A 20,632-nucleotide genomic window follows, 5' to 3' on the forward strand; every position below is an offset into this window, starting at 1 on the left:
ATCATCACCACCATCATTATCATCGTCATCACCATCATCACCATCACCATCATCACCATCACCATCACCATCATCACCATCATTACATCATCATCATTATCATCACCATCACCATCATCACCATCACCATCACCATCACCACCATCACCATCATCACCATCATCACCATCACCATCACCACCATCATCACCATCATCATTATCATCATCATCATCACCATCATCACCATCACCATCATCACCATCACCATCACCACCATCACCATCACCATCATCACCACCATCACCATCACCATCATCACCATCACCATCATTACATCATCATCATTATTATCACCATCACCATCACCACCATCACCATCACCATCATCACCACCATCACCATCACCATCATCACCATCACCATCATTACATCATCATCATTATCATCACCATCACCATCACCACCATCACCATCACCATCACCATCATCACCACCATCACCATCACCATCATCACCATCACCATCATTACATCATCATCATTATCATCACCATCATCACCATCACCATCACCACCATCATCACCACCATCATTATCATCATCGTCATCACCATCATCACCATCACCATCATCACCATCATCACCATCACCATCACCATCATCACCATCACCATCATTACATCATCATCATTATCATCACCATCACCATCATCACCATCACCATCACCACCATCACCATCACCACCATCACCATCATCACCATCATCACCATCACCATCACCACCATCATCACCATCATCATTATCATCATCATCATCACCATCATCACCATCACCATCATCACCATCACCATCACCACCATCACCATCACCATCATCACCACCATCACCATCACCATCATCACCATCACCATCATTACATCATCATCATTATCATCACCATCACCACCATCACCATCACCATCATCACCACCATCACCATCACCATCATCACCATCACCATCATTACATCATCATCATTATCATCACCATCATCACCATCACCATCACCACCATCATCACCACCATCATTATCATCATCGTCATCACCATCATCACCATCACCATCATCACCATCATCACCATCACCATCACCATCATCACCATCACCATCATTACATCATCATCATTATCATCATCACCATCACCATCACCACCATCATCACCATCATCATTATCATCATCATCATCACCATCATCACCATCACCGTCATCATTATCATTATCATTATCATCACCATCATCACCATCATCATTATCATTCTCATCATCACCATCACTATCATCACCGTCATCATTATCATCACCATCATCACTGTCATCATTATCATCATCACCATCATCACCATCATATCACCTGTTCTCACTAGCTGTCAGAGTGGTTGCAGGCTCAAATGAGACTATGAATGGTGAAGACCTTTGAAAATCACTCTGTTCTGCATACCTGAGGTGATAGTTATGGTGCAACATAGTCCTTGATCTCCAGGAACTTGTGGTCTGCTGGGACTGCATGAGCTGGAAATTCCTGATAACAGATTTAGGGTAGTTTGGGTTATGAATCAGTGTCTGTTGAGTTGCCGTGTTAACAGTATGAGAACAATTTTTAGGAACCAAGAGGAGGGCATCATTTGGTTATGGGCTCCCTAAACCCTCAGTCAGTGAGTGTTGGCATGGATTCTGGAGGCCTGTGTGGACCCTGTCCTGCTAGCACTCTGGTTTTCTCATCCCTGGGGACCCATCTACAGTCATCAATTTGAATCAAGGCAGCCTGCCAGAGTGCTCACATATATACCTCACACCCCCAACACATAAACATGGAGAACCATCAGATCCCTGCTGGCTTCCCTTGGAGGACTACGGAGAGACATCCGGGGGCTTTGAAATCTGAAGGGGCACCACGTGCAGCGCTGGCCTGAGGGAGCTGGGAAACCATCCAGATGTTCATGTCCTTGGTTTACAGATGGAAAAATGGAGGCCTGCAGGGGCAGGGTCTTTCTTGGGTGGGGACTAGAGCCCAGGTTTGGTAGACCTGTTACTCCATACTATGTTTCTGCCAGTGGTTATTCCTATCTGTGGCTCTCTTTTCTGAGAAGAGGACGTGAACAGTCTCTATTAAGGTTAGCATAGGGGTTAAAGCATTGACTTTGGTGCCAGATGGCTTGGGTTCAAATCCTGCCCATGTAGCCTGGGCATGTTATTTAACCTCCATTTGTTTATCTATAAAATAGACATAATGTTACTACTTATTTCATACAGATAGTGTGAGAATTAAATGAGTTAATGTATTTAAAGCCTTTGAACATAGCCTGGCACATAGGATGCTGTATATAAGCGCTAGCTGCCCTTACTGTGATGACGACGACGACGATGATGATGATGATGATGATGATGGTGATGATGGTGATGATGGTGATATTGATGATCAGGGTGATGGGGGTGATGATAATGTTGATGGTGCTGTTATGGTGCTATTGATGAGGGTGATGGTGATGGTGATATTGATGATGATGGTGCTGATGAAGATGATGATGATGTATCTGATCATCATCGTCGTCACCATGTCAATGTCAATGATCACAGTGTTGTTCAAGATGTGAAAGAACTAAAGCTTTGTCTTTTCCAACAATTTCTGGGACCTAAAATGGTTGGGAAATGAGGTATTCTGGTTCATCGACTGTTCATATAAACCATATGCATATACCTATATCCCCACAGAGGTGGACAGTCAGGTGTGCCATTCACAGATGGCTGCTTATCGAGAATGTACAATAAAAAAATACGTAGGAAAGAAGACTTTCCTTTGTTCAACTAAGCCTACTTCGGGGATGGCAAATATGCCATCACCTTCTGCCATAGCAGACATTAATAATCAATCACCACGCTCTCCAGTCATTTCTGCAGTAAATGAAACTTGCTTTCCTTCCCTGGGCTCCTGCATCTGCAGGTCCTGAGCTGGAGTTGGGTTCTGCCGAGGCTGGGGTTGGAGTCCTGGAGGCAGTGAGCCCCCTGTCCTGCAGATCTCACTGACTGTGCTCTTTGCTGTAATAAGCATAGAGGACGGACTCTCAGCAGAGCCTTCCCCGAGGATGTGGCTGCCACAGTCTCCCCAGTTTTTCACCAATATGTTGAGTGTTTGCTTCCAGACACCCCACTACATGCTCCATGTCCATGATCTCATTTAATCCTCTCAAGAACCCTACCAGACAGGGAGTATGCCTTCCATTTTTCAAGCAAGGAAACAGGCATGGAGAGGTAAAGTGACTGGCCAAAGGTCACACAGTTGATAGAGGACAGCTAGAATTTAAGCCCCAAACTGGCAGTTCCCAAGGTCTGTCCTCTTGACTGCTGGGTGATACTGCCTACTTTTAACTGGCTCTCCCACAGGGACTGTCAGCTCTGTCTTCACCAACTAATCAGTGCCCAAAACATACTTTCTCTATCATTTTCACAACCCAGGCCTGGGTTGTGGGAAGCCCGATGTGAGGCTGACCGAGCCTCTTACCCACTTCGCCAGGTCACCTTGAAACCTGCTGCTTGCAAAATCCCTGTTAGCAAATCCAGCCCTGAAGGCCACCTGCCCCCCATTCTGGGAACGGTTTCTTTTCCCACCTTCAAGGGCAACTTGCCTCATGGCCAGTGGGCATATGCGATGATGCCATGGCCTCCATGTGTACAGACATGTTGCATCTGTGCCCAGGAGTGGCCTGGGGCCCCCTACAATCAGCCTAATGCTGGCAGAGGGCTTGCTGTAGCCAGACGGGTGAGTGCCTCAGACAGCCGGGAAAGGCTCTGAGCAGGACTGGAGATAAAGCACTGTTTTATTGATTGAATCTGAAGTACCTTGAGGTAGACTCATGGCTGTGTGGAGTTGGAAGAAACTTCGAAGGGCATTGAGGCAGCCCCTGTGAGTGACAGCTGCCACCCCTCTTTGCCGCCCAGCCCAGGTCCATACACACCACCATTGTAGCCCATGCCACACTGCACTTAGCTTGTCCCACGTCTCCTCCTGGAATGTGAGCTCCTCAAAGACTGGATCTGGGATCTGTCAGCTCCCATCCCTGGAACCTAGAGACTGGGCCTGGCACAGGGTGTGGATGGCATTTGCTGGATGAAAGGGTCTCCTCCTCCAGGAAGCCACCTCTGGTCCCCCAGACAGGGGAGTTATCACCTGTGAGCATCCTCACTCAGTGCTCCTGTCACACTAGATTGTGAGGACCCGTGCAACTTCCCTCAGGGCTAAGCCCAGAGCTGGTGTCAGTGGGCAGTGAATGACCCTTATCCATGCTGAGAGGACCCAGCAAGGCCTCCCAGAACCTCACAGACTCTGAGGGTTCTACAGATGAGGAAGCAGAGGCTTGGACAGGGAGAGAGCTAGTCTGAGGATAACTGGTGTGGACCGATGGCAGAATTCACCTGGGGAAACTGGTTCCAGAGAGGTCTGTCTCTAGCCAGGCCTCCCAGGTGAGAGGCAGCAAGGCCTGGGTTCCATCCCCCATCAGCCAAGGGGTCCCAGCATCAGGCCAGGCCCCCGTCAGCCCACTGGAAAGCAATAGGGAAGGCTCCTTCACTATGGAGGGATCGAGGGGGCGGCACAGCCCCTCTGCTTCTACACGTACTCGTTCCCTTGCTGCTGCTGGCTGGTCTGAGACAGGACCTGGGAATGGGAGGGGCTGGAAGGTACCATTTGTGATACTGTTATTATTTTAATTTATTTTAGAGGTGGGGCCTTGCTGTGTTGTGAGCTATTATTGTTATTTTTGTTTGTTTTTGAGATGAAGTCTTGCTTCGTCACCCGGGCTGGAGTTCAGTGGCTCAATCTCGGCTCACTGCAACCTCCGCCTCCCAGTTTCAAGGGATTCTCATGCCTCAGCCTCCCAAGTACCTGGGACTACAGGTGCGCACCACCATGCCCAGCTAATTTTTCGTATTTTTAGTAGAGATGGGGTTTCACCATGTTGGCCAGGCTGGTCTCGAACTCCTGACCTCAAGTGATCCGCCTGCCTCAGCCTCCCAAAGTACTGGGATTATAGGCATGAGTCACTGCACTCGGCCATTTTTTATCCATCCCTCCCTACCCAGCCTCACTGTCTTCTTTTAGTTCCTCAAACTTGCCAGCTTGTTCCTCCCTCTGGACCTTTGAGTACTCCGTTTCCTCTTCCCTGTCCATTTAGCTAAGCGTGTGCATCTGCGGCTCACCCGGCCCTGGGGGCATGGGCCTTTCGGAAGCTGCCAGGCCAGTCCCGCACTGGCTTCCTGGTCTGAATTAAACAGGCCTGTTTGTGCTTATTCTGCTGAGGGGGCAGGCTGGGGGTGAGGAAGGGGCATTTCATCCCCTTTAAATACTTCAACTCATTTAACCTTAATTGCCTTGTTTTCATAGACATTTGCTAGGGAAAAGGACCAAATTATAGCTTGAATTGGGTCCTACTAATCTTAATTAAAAGCTCTCGTTTATAATCAGGACCAGGCCCCAAACGAGGAGCAAACCGCCCTCAAATGGCTTGTTTAAATAACTAAGACCCTCTTGATAATCACTGTTTAGTCTGAACCAACAGCACACATCACCCCTTCTATGTGTACTTAATTTTTTAGACCATGTATTCAAGTGGTTTATTCCACTTGCAAGTTCCAACTCGGGCTTTTTCCAAAATGCTATAATTAAAACTCTTGGGGGAAATAATTTTTTGTTTGGGCCACAGTATATCAAATATATTACTATTTTCCTCTTTTTGTGTGAAAAGGAAAAACATGACAACCTTGTGGCCGTCAGAGATCACAAAATTAGCATGTATGTAATGAATGTAAATAGTCACTTCCTGAATTTTATATCCCCAGGGTCTACTTGTCAATCACTGAAGTTAGGTGGATTACAGAGCATGTTATTAAAGTGTTTTAACAAAATTCCTAATAACATACTCAGTGATCCATTTAGTTTAACATCAGAAAAAAAAATCTTAAAACCAATTTGGCCTTCTTAGGAAATAATGTCCATGACCTTATTAAATCATTTTCATCATCATTACTACACACATTATTGAGACTCCAGATAAAATTCTGCTTTTTGGGAGGCCAGGAAAGGCAGTAGGAGGTGGGAGGGTGGGGGGAGAGAAGGGGAAATTCTTCTCCTTCAAGTCTTAAAACATGCAATTATGCATGCTAACGTGTGCTCTGCCGAAGATGAAAGTGCTCAAGTCCAGCAGACCAGCAGGCAGGAAGAAATTGGATGTGACTTAAAATTCCAAGGTGCTGTCAGCTAGCAATTAGGCAATGTTGCTTGCCAGCTCTGCTGCAGAGGTTAGGGCTCTTGCAGAGTTCTTGGAGCCAATGTCCATTTTTAGGAGGAAAAAGTAAAAAACTCATGCTACTGCATTTGAACATTGGAGGCAAGTTCACCTCTGAGCCTCAGTTTGCCCATCTGTAAAGTGTGTATGCACTGGACTGTTTTCAGTTGAGTATCAAGAATGTTTACTGAGCACCTACTCTGTGCCAAGCTAGGTGCTGGGGCTGAAACATGTTTCCTGCCTTTGACCTGCCTTGTGGGAGACACAGATTGGAAAAGATGTGATCATAATAGGATGTGGAAAGTGCAGCAATGAAAATACAAACAAAACAGGGTGAAGTAGAGAAAGTGCATATCTCTGCCAAGGAGGGGAGGAAATTCAGGAGGGCTTCTTAGAGGAGGTGTCCTCTGGGCTAGGTTAGGAAAGCATAGCAGAAGCAGGTCTCTGATGCTCCTTCCAGCTGTGATGGTCAGTGGAAGCATTTGTAGCAAGGATTTAGAGGCCTGCATTTCAGTCCCTCCTAACTCCATGAGCCAGCGGTGACTTGACCATTCTGAGCCTTGGTTTCCTCATTCATCACATGGGAGCCACAACACCTGCCTTACAGAATGTGCACTGGAGTAGAGATTTGAGCGGGGAAGGGGCCTCGCTGTCTGTGAGAATGTGTTGAAGTCTGTACCAGTGCCTGCATGTTGGGTTTTTTTTTGTTTCTCTAATTCCCCGTTTCTCCCAGGGTTAGGAGTCTCTGACCCCACCTCCCACCCTCCATGTCCTCCAGCTCCCCAGGCAGCAGCCCCTCTCTGCCCCCTTCCCCTGGGCCCTCTCACCTCCTCTTAGCCGCTTCTTATTACAGTGGCTGTATTTGTTTTTCCATCCGAGGAATGCTAACCAGCAAAAACCATTATTTCTAAGAAAATAAACCGTGGACTTGTGTGCCTTTGAATGCTACTGAAATGGATGACGGCCTTCCCTAAAGGCCTTGAGACAAAGAGGGCTCGGGGCCTTGTGTGAACGGGCAAGGTCAGGGGGTCTCGGAGGGTGCTCCCAGACGGGCTTCCAGATGGGCCAGGGCTGCGGCCTCTGGCTAGAAAGAGTGTAAAACCTCAGCCAGCTGGTTGGATGCCTGGCCTGGGTTAACAGCAGCCACTGGCGTTGATCACTCCCCACTCCCTCCAGGGTCTTCAACGTAATCCCCTCTCTCCAGGTACCCCCATGTCTTCTGTCTAGACCTCCTGCCTCTCTTATAGAGGGGAGTGGAGCTGGGAGTGTGTCCATGGAGACCGGGTTCCAGCCCTGTGTGGCCTGGGCCAAATCTGTGGGCCTCTCCGGCCTTTGCATCCTGACATCAGAGTTCAGCGGGGGCAGGAGATCTCAGGCCCCTTGGACCCTCACTGTGGGCAGCTTCTTCCTCAGGGTGCTCCTCGTTTCCATGGCGCCCAATGCTAGCCTCAGTCTGTCCAGCATGAGGGGTGGGCTTCAGTGGGGCTTAGCCAACTGTCCCTTCCCACTGCCAGCCCTGCGGGCAGACGTGGGCCTGGTCGGAGCATATGAGTTTGTGTGCATCTGTGTCTGGGTCATTCCCCTCTCCAGGCTGGCAGCGCCTTGTGGCCAAGGTCCAGGCTAAGGGCAAAAGGCCTGGCCCAGGACAGCATTGGCATGGGAGGGAAGAAGGCAGAGAGGTGGCCTGATCCTTCACAAGGCCCGCGGGCCCCAGATTCCTGGTTCACAGAGATGCCATCTTCTCTGGACAACTGTGTCAAGGTGCGGAAGGTAGAGTCTGGGACCAGCCTGCCCAGGTTCAAATGTTGCCTTCACTACCTTCTAGCTGGGTGATGTTGGGAAAGACACTGAAGTTTTCTGAGCCTCAGTTTCTTTTTCTACGAGCAATGGGAAGTGAAGACCTTTCTGCCCGGCTGTAGGGAGGATTAAGCCAGTTACCATCAAGATGGTGCCTGGTGTGGAGTTACCACTGCTGTTATTTTATTACGTTGGAGAGGAAGGCTACCCGGGGGTTCGGAGAGAAGGGGAATGAACCCAAATTGCACCAGGCAAGCTCAGGCCCTGCCCACTGCTGGATCCTGAGATGAGAGAGAGAAGGCCAGGCCAAGAGCCCTGAGTTCAAGGTGCCGTCAGTCCCTGATCTGCTAAGATTTGTCTTTCAGCTCCCCTCTTTGGGCCTCAGTGACACCTTGATAAAATCCAGGGTGCTCTAGGATCCAGCTTACTAATTCTAAGGGCCAGCCCACGTTTTCAGGCAACTTCCTGTTTGTGATTGTCCTCCTGAGCTCGGAGGTGGCTGGGCCTGTGGAGCGGCCCCACAGAACCTGCAGTGTTTGGGTCTCGGGCCTCTCCTTGGCCTTTCCCTAAGGGGATGGGGGAATGACTGCCTGTAACGGGCAGGAGGGTGGAACAGGGGCCTTGACTGAGGGCTGGCAGAACTAGACTCAAGCCTGGCAGGTTCCCCGCGGTCTCTCCTGGTTTCCATCTCACACGCGCCAATGACTCCATTTTCTCTTGACCAGGCTGCCTCAGCATCCATTAGTCCTGATGCCAGAGCCCAGGAGCAGCCCCCAGCAAGGGCTTCAGGGCATTTTTGAGGGAGAAGGGAAATAATGAACTGGTCTTCGTCATATCAGTTTGGTGGGAAATCTCCCCTGCTTTTTGGGAGCAACACGGCCCACCGTGACCCTAGGCTGGGGCAGGTGGCATTTGAGGTCAGTTCAGAGCCAGCCTCCTTGTGGTTGCCCTTCATCCAGGCAGAGATCCCTGGAGATGCGACCAGCCCAGTGGAGAAGAACACTGACAGCATTAGCTTGTTTGACTTCTATTTTTAAACAGCTTTATCGCAATATAATTCAAATATTGTACAATTCACTCATTAAAAGTATACAATTCAGTGCCTTTAGTATATTCACATTGCCAGTCCATTACCACAATCAATGTTAGTATCTTTATTTATTATATGTGTGTATATGTGTGTGTGTGTGTGTATATATACATATATATATATATATATATATATATTTTTTTTTTTTTTTTTGAGACGGAGTCTCGCTTTGTCACCCAGGCTGGAGTGCAGTGGCGCGATCTTGGCTCACTGCAAGCTCCACCTCCCGGGTTCACGCCATTCTCCTGCCTCAGCTTCCTGAGTAGCTGGGACTACAGGCGCCCGCCACCACGCCCAGCTAATTTTTTTGTATTTTTAGTAGAGACGGGGTTTCACTGTTAGCCAGGATGGTCTCAATCTTCTGACCTCGTGATCTGCCTGCCTCAGCCTTCCAAAGTGCTGGGATTACAGGCGTGAGCCACTGTGCCCGGCCTGTTTTTTGTTTTTTTGTTTTTTTTTTTTTTGAGACAGAGTCTTGCTGTGTCGCCCAGGCTAGAGTGCAGTGGCACGAGCTTGGCTCACTGCAACCTCCGCCTCCTGGGTTCAAGTGATTCTTCTGCCTCAGCCTCCTGAGTAGCTGGGATTACAGGCGTGCACCACCATGCCTGGCTAATTTTTTGTATTTTTAGTAGAGACAGGGTTTCACAATGTTGGCCAGGCTGGTCTCAAACTCCTGACCTCAGGTGATGCACCCGCCTCAGCCTCCAAAAGTGCTGGAATTAGAGGCGTGAGCTACCCTGCCCAGTCCAGTGTTAGAATCTTTGCATTACTCCAAAAAGAAACCCCATGCTCCTTGACCATCCTCTACCACTCCCGAAGTCTGCAGCCCCTCCAGTATTAGGAAACCTCTCATCTGCTTTTTGTCTTAGCAGATTTGGTTTTTCTGGAGACTTGATGTAAATAGAATCATCGACTGTATGATCTTGTGACAGAGACATCACTAACTCTGAAGTCAAGCCGCCTGGCTTCCTTCCCGGCTCCCCTTGCATTTGCTGTGTGATCTGAGGCAGGGCAGGCGATGTCTCTGAGCCTCGGTTTGCTGCTGTGAGATAGAGATGGTGGTAGCCAGCTCTCAGGGCAGTCCTGTGTGTGGGGCCTGCAGACTGCCTGACGTGTCATGAGAGTCTCTCAGCAAGGCCACCGTCATGATTGTTCATTCATGCAATGCCCAGAGGATTCCTTTGAACATGCTCGGGCTCTGCTTGGTTCTGAGGCTCAAGCTGCACAGGACATGGTTCTCATTCTCATGGATTTGCAGCATCAAAGGACACAGACACAAGCAAGCAAGAATAATGCTAGTGCCTGCTTGGGCTGGGGGAGGGGCTAGATCTGCTTGAAGATGAGCAAAAGCTTCGGGGAGGAGGTGGTGCTGGGGCTCAGGATGCAGAAGTGAGTAGATGTTGTGGAGGGAAGGACCTCCAGGCAGAGGGAACAGCATGAGTCAAAGTGTGGAGGCCTGAAGCCACATAAGGGACTGGGAGAGGTCACTGAGCAGCTCCAACCCCACGGTTATCTTGAATCACAGAGTGGGAAGCGGGAGGGAACCTTCCCACCCTCTGGCTGAGCCACGGTCATTGTGTGCAGTTAGGAATGAAAAAGTATATAGACTTGTGTTAGTTTTACGTGCCCTTTGACCTTTCCCGTAATTAACTGCTGGGCCCACTTCTGGCATTGTCTCTGCAGAAGGGAAACCTGATCGATGGATGCCAGGGGCCCTCAGAGAGCGGGTCTCATTACTCAGTCATTACAAACCCAGAGCTTAACCCCGAGCCACCGGAGACAGGGGCTTAATCCTTCCTGCTAGGCAGCCCAAGAAACTACCTTCCCTGGAGCATAATTAGCCAACAAACCGGATTAAGATTTATTCATCAATAAGGACTCAACTTCCTAAGCCATACATCTCTCCCCAAATGGTTGCCTGATCTAAGGAGGGCACGGTTTTTCTTAAAGCCCCCAGACAAAGGAGAGGACGTGCTAGCGCCCAGCCAGGAAAGGGCTCTTTGTTAGAGCATTTGGTCTCTACTGTTCTTGAGGAATGTCTAGAAAAATGCCAGTTTCAGGGGGAAATGAGAAGACGTTTTCAGTAATGATCCCTGAGAGTAGAGAGTGGGATGCTTTAAAAATCCTTAATTTTGAGAAGGTTTCTAGTCAGTCCTGATTTTGAGGAAAATGCCCTAAAATAGTATTAAAATAAAATGAAAAGCCTCTCTGATTCATTGCCATAGGATCTTTTAGCACTTAGACACCACAGAATAAATGTATATTTTATGGAGCAGCAAGAATCAATTTTCAATTAAATGATTAAAAAAAAATACCTTACCCTATATGGGTTCCAAACCCGCATTGTTGGCGTGGAAGCCTAGCTATGGGGTTGTGTGTGTGCGTGCTGCCTTTCAATACGCAAAAAGCAGAGCTGGGTGACCTTTCAAAAATTCCATAATGAGCAGTTCTCTGTGCTGCTTTTCTCTGTTCTGTTAGATGCTGGGAGCTGTCTTCTGTTGGGAATTGAGTTTTCATTAAAAAAAAAAAAAAAAAAGAAAAAAGAAAAAAATCCAAGCAGGGGAAGGAACAGCGATGCTTGGAGTGAATTGCTGGACTTCTCATCTCCTGTGCCCAGGGCTCTGAAAGCTGGTCAGATCTTTTGTCCTGCCCACTTTCTCCATTCATGCGAACCATCCCCGTTACCACCCCTCCACTGTCACCACCCCTCGTCAACCTCAAGGGTAGGTACAGACCTTGGAAATAAAAATAATAATGCCCATGACACCTCTTCCCCACTTTTCTCCTTAATGACTGTTTGGAGCATGAAGCACTTTTATTTTTTTATCATTATTTTTTTTCGAGACGGAATTTCGCTCTTGTTGCCCAGGCTGGAGTGTAGTGGCGCAATCTTGGCTCACTGCAACCTCCGCCTCCCGGGTTCAAGCGGTTTTCCTGCCTCAGCCTCCCGAGTAGCTGGGATTACGGGCATGTACCACCACGCCTGGCTAGGAGCATGAAGCACTTTTTAAAAATATTCATCTCACACACCCCAAGGATGTGGCTCCAAACGTGGGAATAAAGTCTGCACTTGAATGCAACCACGGGCTGGGGGCCTGAAGACAACGTCCTCAGTGATGCCGAGCCTCAGCCTCTTCTGTGTGATGGCAGCTCTTACCCTGGCCTCACACGCAGCTGCCTCACTCCAGTCTCTGCCTTCATCATCCCACGGCTGCCTTCTCTCCGTGTGTCTGTGTGTCTTCACATGGTATTCTTCTCCCTGTATGTCTGTGTCCAATTTCCCTCTTCTTAGGACAGCAGCATTGTATTAAGGCCCACCCTAATCTAGTATGACCTCATCGGAACTTGATTACATCTGCAAAGACCCTACTTCCAAGTCAGATCACATTCTCTGGTCCTGGGGGTTGGGACCTCAACATATCTTTTTGTGGGGACACAGTTCAATCCACAACAGCCCTTAAAGAATAAACATCCACAGAACTGAGCTCTGTCCCCTCCGTTCCTTTACCATCTCCCCGCTCCACCTGCCTGTTCCTTGTTCTCTGGCTTTCAGTCCTGAAAAAATGGTCTGAGTCAGATGAGCGTCTTGGAGGTCTGTGGTGCCTCTTCCGGGGCGGCGACTCCTGGATATGTTTTTATAATAATAAATTCACCTGCTTTGGCAGATTTTTTTAGCTGGTTTGTTTGTGTGTTTATCTCTTAGGTATTAAAGGAGGAGGCTTACATGATTTTAGAACAAAAATTCCAGGTACAAACATGGAAAATCAGGGAAAGTTTGGTTTAGGAGCTGACGTCCTCCATCCAGGGCACTGGGAGGTAGAGCTGGCTGCCACAGCAGGCCTGGGGATTGGAGAAGAACCGGTCATTCTGAGAGATGCTCAATCTAGGAGAACTAATTGGGGATGGATTGAGGAAAGAAATGCAAGCAGCAAATGTCTCGGCACTCTCCAGCGCACTGGCAATTATTGTGGCCTACCTTATGGGAAGTCAAAGGCAGGAAATGAGTAGAGCTGTTTTATTGACTATTCAATGATATCTTTATACTGCCTTATGGGTGTGGTGATCAGATAGTTTATCATTTTAATAATGAAAAGGTTAATAACTACTGTTAATAATTATACCCCAACAACAGGCATAAGCTGGAACTGTGCCAGGAAAATTAAAGTGTATGATATTCTCTAACCAGGGGAAGACATTCCCTCACTAGGAGGTCTGAGGTTTGTCAGAGCTTACCACCATTAAAATAGCCACTTGGATTACATTTTATAGATGCAGCAACTCTATAACCGATTGTGCTTCTTTCCTTGTCTTTGTCTTGGCATTTAGGAAGCTCACAGCCCACCTTCTGTCATTGTGCTGCAATTATCAAATGTGTTTTTGTATGTTTTCACCAGCTTTATCTTATTCTTCAACCTCATTTATTTTTCTTCATCCTAGCATCTTATTCTGTTCGAAAAAATTGTTGTACGTATTTTGTAAGCTGTTTGGATGGATATTTGAAGGAATCAGTGAGTTAATAGAAGTTTGGATGGATGGATGGATGGGTAGGTAGATGTTTGAATGCGTGTGTGTGTGTGTGTGTGCATGAGCATGAGTGTATGTGTGTCTGGATAGAAGGGTGAGTATTTGAATTAATGAATATACAGATGAGTAGCTAAGCACTTGGATGGATGGATGGGTGGATGGGTCAGTGCTTAGATTAATGGAAGGATAGGTATCTGGTTGAATATTTAGACAGACGGATGCATGCATGCATGTTTGGATGTATGGGTGAACGTTTGGCTGGATAAATGGATGGGTGAATAGGTGATTGGAGAAATGGAAGGGTGGTCAGCACACTGGATATTTAGATGGATAAAATTTAGCACAAATCGATAAATGGAAGAATGGTTGGGTAGATATTTGAATGGATAGGTTGAGGGTGAGTAGATGGATGGATAGTGGAAGGGTAGATGGGTGTTTGGATGAAAGGATGCATGGCTGGCTGGTTGGTTATTTGGGTAGATAGATAGGCATGCACACATGTGTGTGTGTGTGTGTGTATAGACAGAGGCAGGACAAGTAGAAGGATAGATGGGTAAATGGGTATTTGGATGATTGGATAGTACTTTCTCAGTACACAGTATAAATGTGCCAAGGGTGAAATATTGTATCATGTATAAAGCATTTTGTCAATGACTGGCATATCACAGGCATTCTAACTTATTAGAAAGGATGTGGGCTTCACAGACCGAAAGACCTTTGTTCTGATCCTTGCCCTACCACTTACTATGTGACCTTGAGCAATTATCTAACTTCTCTGCACTTTAGTTTGTTCAACCATAAAATGGAGTTAAAACACCTACTCCAGAGTGTTGTTGTGAGAATTAAAAGGGCTGGTGTATATTTCAGGAGTAGATACCTCCTTCTGAGGTACAAGATGAGAGAAAGTTATTTTACCCAAGCATGGAGTAAAAGTCCTTTTCCTCAGTCTGATTGATCCAACCTAAGTCACCTACCAACCCCGGGACCAACAGCAATTGCTAGTGGCATGTGCTGTTTGGATGAGACTGATAAGTCTCCACCCCCAGAGTTAGGACCAGGCCAGCTTCCCCCTGAATCACCTGCTTGAGGGAGGAAAGGAGGGAGGGAACAGTTTGGGGGCTGCTGAGTCGAATTGGATGTGAGGTGATACTCATGCTGACAGGTAGTGAAAATGAGTGGCTAGTGGACAGACTGTACCTATATTAAGGGTGTAAAGAAACCACGCTTTGGTAGCTGATTTGATGTTAAGGGAGCAGTGGAAGGAAACAATATTTACCGGGATGAGGAACCCCAGGTAACTGCAGGTCGATGAGTTAAAGTTGGGCTTTGTCGCCTTTGGAGTACCTTTGGAATACCCAGGGGAAGAGGTGGTTGCATTAGTCTCTCTGGGGCTCTGGAGAAAGGTCAGGGCTGCAAACAGAGACTGGGAAGTAATCAGTATCTCTCAGTTTTTTAAAATCTATGCCAGGCGAGGTGGCTCACGCCCATAATCCCAGCACTTTGGGAGGCCGAGGTGGGTGGATCATGAGATCAGGAGATGGAGACCATCCTGGCTAACACGGTGAAACCCCGTCTCTATTAAAAATACAAAAAATTAGCCGGCTGTGGTGGCACATGCCTGTAGTCCAGCTACTCGGGAGGCTGAGGCAGGCGAATTGCTTGAACCCAGGAGGTGGAGGTTGCAGTGAGCTGAGATCATGCCACTGCACTCCAGCCTGGGCGACAGAGGGAGACACTGATTCAAAAAAAATAAAAAATAAAAAATAAAAACAAAAAATAAAAAATAAATAACATCTATGTGCCTTTTCAATAAACATAAAATATCACATTCTCCCTTAATTTTATTTGCAATTTATAAGTGGATTAAATATCAGAATTAAAAACAGCTCAGAGCCAGGCACAGTGGCATATGCCTATAATTCCAGCTACTAGGGAGGCTGAGGCAGGAGGATCCCTTAAGCCCAGGAGTTTGAGTCTAGCCTCGGCAACCTAGTGAGGCCCTGTCTCTACAAACAAACAAAACAAAACAATTCAAATGAGCTGCAGAATTGGGAACTGATGCAGGTGCCCCTGTAGGCAGATTAGGAGAGGACTCCTATCTCTTCATCCTTTGGTGACCCAGCCCAGGCTACTTTGTTCTTCCCTCACTGTGGCTGGGTGGACACCAAGAGTGGCTGCACAGCCCAGACCCTGTACTCTGGCGCATTCATTTCTGCTGTTTTCACCAAAGTTATCCCCTTTGCTCTGCAGCGTCTCTGGCAGGCATCATGGCAGTGCTTAGTCACCTCCAGAGTCAGGGAGCTCTCTACTTCCTGCAACAGCTTCTACTTTGCAGACTAGCACTCCTACCCATGAACGTTCATTGGCCCCATGGCTTCCCCTCACTGTGAGTAGCTCTGCTGTCTGGACCAGTAGGGAGAAAGCAAGGAGTTCCGTGTCTTCCTGCAGCAGCTCCTCCAGCGATTGAGGGAAGCCAGGCCTGCCTTCTACAGGCTCTCTTCTACAGGATGGCCCCACCCCACTTTCAAAGCTGGAACCCAGCCTCAAAAATCCCTCTTCTACGCCATAGGGGAGGGACCGCGGCTTCCTCCTCAGTAGCCTCTTGAGATGTACTTCCGGTTCCACTTAGTGCTGCACTTCCGGTTCCGGTTCCCGTTCGCCTGTGGGGGACATTTCCGGCCCTCTTCTCTCCCCAGCATGTCTTGGAGCCTCTGGAGGTCAGGGTGACTGTCGGTTGAGATGAGTGAAGCCAGAGGGATCTCGGGGAGATGCTGAAGACCCTGCAGAAGAGTCAGCACCCCCGGCTGGCAGATTCTTGCTGTGCCTAGTGCCCTCACAAGGAGGCCGGGTGTGACCGAGGTTAGGCCCCTTGGGCTCTGAATCCCACGGGTTTGAATACCATTCGTGCCACTTTCTAGGTGTGTGACGTGTGACCATCTGTGAGGTTTTAGCCTCACTGTGCTTCGGTTTCTTCAGTGCTCTTGAAAAATTGGAATAGTGAGAATGGTGCCTGTATCACTGAGTTAGTGTGGGATTGAAGAGGTAATGACATGGCCTTACAAGCAGGACTTGGGCGTGGAATCAGCTCAGACAAGGTTAACTAGGCATGTTCCTGTCATTCTCCAGGGTCTCTCAAATCTCTCTGGAACGCCAGAATTGATAGCCCTTTGACCCCTGACGGGAAATGTTGAAAAAGCCTTAAAAGAGCAAAAAGGGTGACCTTTACCAAGGCTATTGGCCATTGTTTATGAGAGAGGAGCCTTTGTTATAGCAAGGAAGCTGGAGCAGTTGAAATGCAGGCATCAGACTCTGATGTGGAAAGAAACTGTTTGGAGGAATTAGTGGACTTTTCTTTCATTCCAGATATTACACTTTTTGCTGATGTGCAGTTAATTTTACTCAGTACCGCCTGCTTCAAGAGAGCTAGTTTTCGGAAATTGTACACTGTCTCGGGGGAGGCAGAACTAGGTGTGAATCTTGCCTGTTCACTGTGGTAGGAACTGGAAGACACCCCACACATGATTAGCATTTTTATAATCCTCAAGTCCCCAGCTCCCAGGGAGCACTGAAGTGAATACTTGTTGAATCATCCCCTAATCACTCATATCCTGGTGGCTTCCCTGGTGTTGGGAGAGGGGACCACCAGGCTCTTCTGACACCTCTCGTGCCCTTCGTTTTGCAGACATTGACGAGTGTGAGAATGACTACTACAACGGGGGCTGTGTCCACGAGTGCATCAACATCCCAGGGAACTACAGGTGCACCTGCTTTGATGGCTTCATGCTGGCACACGATGGACACAACTGCCTGGGTGAGTGATACAGCCACAGCCTGCCCTCTGGGCACACCCTGCCTGTTGCTTTGCTCCAGCTTACAGAGTCGGGGGCCATGGGAAGGTTTGCCTTCCTTTGGCTTCCTGTATTAGTTTGCCAGGGTTGTTGTAACAAAATACCACAGACTGGATGGCTTAGACAACAGAAGTTTATTTTGTCACATTTCTGGAGGCTGGCAGTCCAAGATCAAGGTGTGAGCAGGGTTGGTTTTTTGGAGGCCCCGCTCCTCTGTCAGGCTTACAGGTGGCTACCTTCTTTCTCCTTGTGTCTTCACACGGTCTTCCCACTGTGCATGCACATGTCTGGTGTCTCTCCCTGTCCTAATCTCCTCTTCTTCTTTTTTTGAGATGGAGTCTTGCTTTGTCACCCAAGCATGCAGTGGTGCGATCTCAGCTCACTGCGGCCTCCATCTCCCGGGTTCAAGCAATTCTCCTGCCTCAACCTCCCAAGTAGCTGAGATTACAGATGTGCCACCACACCCGACTAATTTTTGTATTTTTAGTAGAGACAGGGTTTCGCCATGTTGGCCAGGCTGGTCTCGAACTACTGACCTTGTGATCCGCCTGCCTCGGCCTCCCGAAGTGCTGGGATTATGTGTGTGAGCCACCTTGCCCGGCCAGTCACTGCACCTGGCCCTAATCTTCTCTTCTTATAAGAACACAGTCGTATGGGAGTAGGGCCCACCCTACAAAACTCCATTTTTAACTTAATTATCTCTCTAAAGGCCCTGTCTGCAAATATAGTCACATTTTGAGGTACTGGGGAGTTGAATTCCTTCAAAAAAGGAATTTTGAAGGGACACAATTTGGCCCATGATCTTATATACCTCCATCTTCCCATGGTCCAAATACATTTTTAAGCCAATTGTGTAAAATTGATAAGAGGCCAGGCATGGTGGCTCACACTTGTAATCCCAGCACTCTGGGAAGCCAAGGCGGGTGGATCACTTGAGGTCAGGAGTTCAAGACTAGCCTGACCAACATGGCAAAACTCTCTCTCTACTAAAACTACAAAAATTAGCTGGGCACATGCCTGTAATCCCAGCTACTTGGGAGGCTGAGGTAGGAGGATTGCTTGAACCTGGGAGGCAGAGGTTGCAGTGAGCCAAGATCACACCATTGCACTCCAGCCCGGGCGACAAGAGTGAAACTCCATCTCAAAAACAAACAAACAAAAATTACAAGAGTAGTCCACATTTGCTGAATCAAGTTGGAAAAATGTAGAAGAGTAGGGAGAAAAAAATGGCAGGCATCTTAGTTGTGCTGGTGTGTTTCCTGTCAGTCTTCCATCTGCATCCAAGTGTGTTCTTACCATAGTGGTGATCAGATAGTCAGCACATGTTTGCCCCTTTAATATCATGCATACCTCAGGCATTTTGGTTTTCTTCTGAGAGAGTCTCACTCTGTCACCCAGGCTGGATTGCAGTATGGCTCAGTGCAGCCTTAACCTCTGGAACTTAGGTAATCCTCCCACCTCAGTCTCCAGAATAGCTGGGACCACAGGCACATTCCACTGCTACTGGCTCACTTTTGGGTTTTTTTGGTAGAGACAGGGTCTCGCTATATTGCCCAGGCTTCTGGAACTCCTGAGTTCAGGTGATCTGCCCACCTCGACCTCCCAAAGTGCTGGGATTACAGGCGTGACCCATCGCCTTACCTCAGGCATTACTTCAGGTATTTTTGTGTGGCCCCTATTACCACAGTTTTTCTAGTTGCTCCGTAGTCTGATAAATTACTAATAACCTGTATCAGTTTCCTGGGGCTGCCATGACAAAGTAACAAAGTAGGACTTAACAGAAATGGATTATCTTGTTTAGGAGTCCAAACTCAAGGTGTAGGCAGGGTAGTTCCTTCTGAGAGCTGCAAGGGATCATCTGTTCAGGCCTTTCTCATAGCTTCTGGTAACATCAGGGATTCCTTGGCTTGTAGATGGCGTTCTCCCTCTGTCTTCACGTTGTCTCAGCTCTATGTGTGTCTGGCTCTGTGTCCAAATTTTTCTTTTTTATAAGGACACCAGTCATGTTGCATCAGGGCCCACCCTAACAATCTCATCTTAACCTGGACATCTGCCAAGACCTTATTTCCAACAAAAGTCACATTCACAAGTACTAGGAGTTAGGAATTCAACATCTTTTGAAGGGACATAATTCAACCTGTAACAGAGGGAGTTCAGAGTCTGTCACAGAAGAACAGTATCTTGTCATGGGAAGCATGTGGCTCTTAAAGCGGACGTGTCTGTCCCCGACGCCCTCTTCTGCCACTGACTGCTGGGTGACCAGGGCACAGCAGCTGGAGCCCAGGGGGTACGGGCATGGAATTGGCAGGAGCGTGGCCATAGATACATTATTGATTGTCTGGGTCTCAGGCCCTTGTTGGTAGAGGAGAGGCTGTGAGAAGCAGCTTCCTCACAGGGTTGTCATGAGCAGTGACTGAGATAATGTCCACATGGCCGGGAAGGAGGCTCAGCACAGGGGACTCTCAGCAGCTGAGAGCTATTACTATCCACATGGTATCTGAGCCTCAGTCTTCTCCAGTATCCAACAGGGATAACTGCACAACCCACTTCCCAAGATCGCGTGTGAGGATGAGGTGACAGTGTGAAGTGAAGTGACTAGCCCCGAGTAGATGCTAAGTAGTCAACACAGGCATTACTACTCCAGCTGACTCGGCTGCCTTTCTGTGGTTAGACATTTAGATCGTTTGCTTTTTTTGTTTTTTACCGTCAGAATCCAGAGGTAGTTCCGGGCATACAACTTTTTTTCCCCTGTTTTGCCAGTTGTTTCCTTAGAAATGCTTCACAAAAGTGGAACCACTGCATCAAAGGATCATTTGGTTTTTTATGGCTTTCTAAAAGGGCTCAGCAAACCTTCTGTTGTGCCAACTGGTTTGTGGGTGTGTGGTAGAGGACACTGGGTGTCCTGAGTGCTCTGGAACTTTCCCTCTTTATGGCGTGTTGGCCTTAGACCTGCCTGCCTGTTTTTGTCCAACCCATGTTGGATGTCAGATAAGTTTGTTGTGGGAAACATCTGTAAGCATGTAATTTTACCCCCAAATAAATGCCCAAGTGGAGGTCTGAGCAGCAGGTTATT

At 47.9% G+C, this 20,632-nt stretch overlaps 1 protein-coding gene across 2 annotated transcripts in view; it reads left to right on the forward strand.

The window, feature by feature from the left end:
- Positions 1-20,632, forward strand: part of SCUBE1 (signal peptide, CUB domain and EGF like domain containing 1) — a 143,347-nt gene that overhangs the window by 8,885 nt on the left and 113,830 nt on the right. For both annotated transcript variants that reach the window (XM_073006635.1, XM_073006636.1), the window contains exon 3: positions 17,394-17,522. In XM_073006635.1, the coding sequence (XP_072862736.1) occupies positions 17,394-17,522 (129 nt within the window). The remainder of the gene's footprint in view (positions 1-17,393; positions 17,523-20,632) is intronic.

The sequence above is a fragment of the Chlorocebus sabaeus genome, chromosome 19, assembly GCF_047675955.1.
Source record: "Chlorocebus sabaeus isolate Y175 chromosome 19, mChlSab1.0.hap1, whole genome shotgun sequence".
Taxonomy (NCBI): domain Eukaryota; kingdom Metazoa; phylum Chordata; class Mammalia; order Primates; family Cercopithecidae; genus Chlorocebus; species Chlorocebus sabaeus.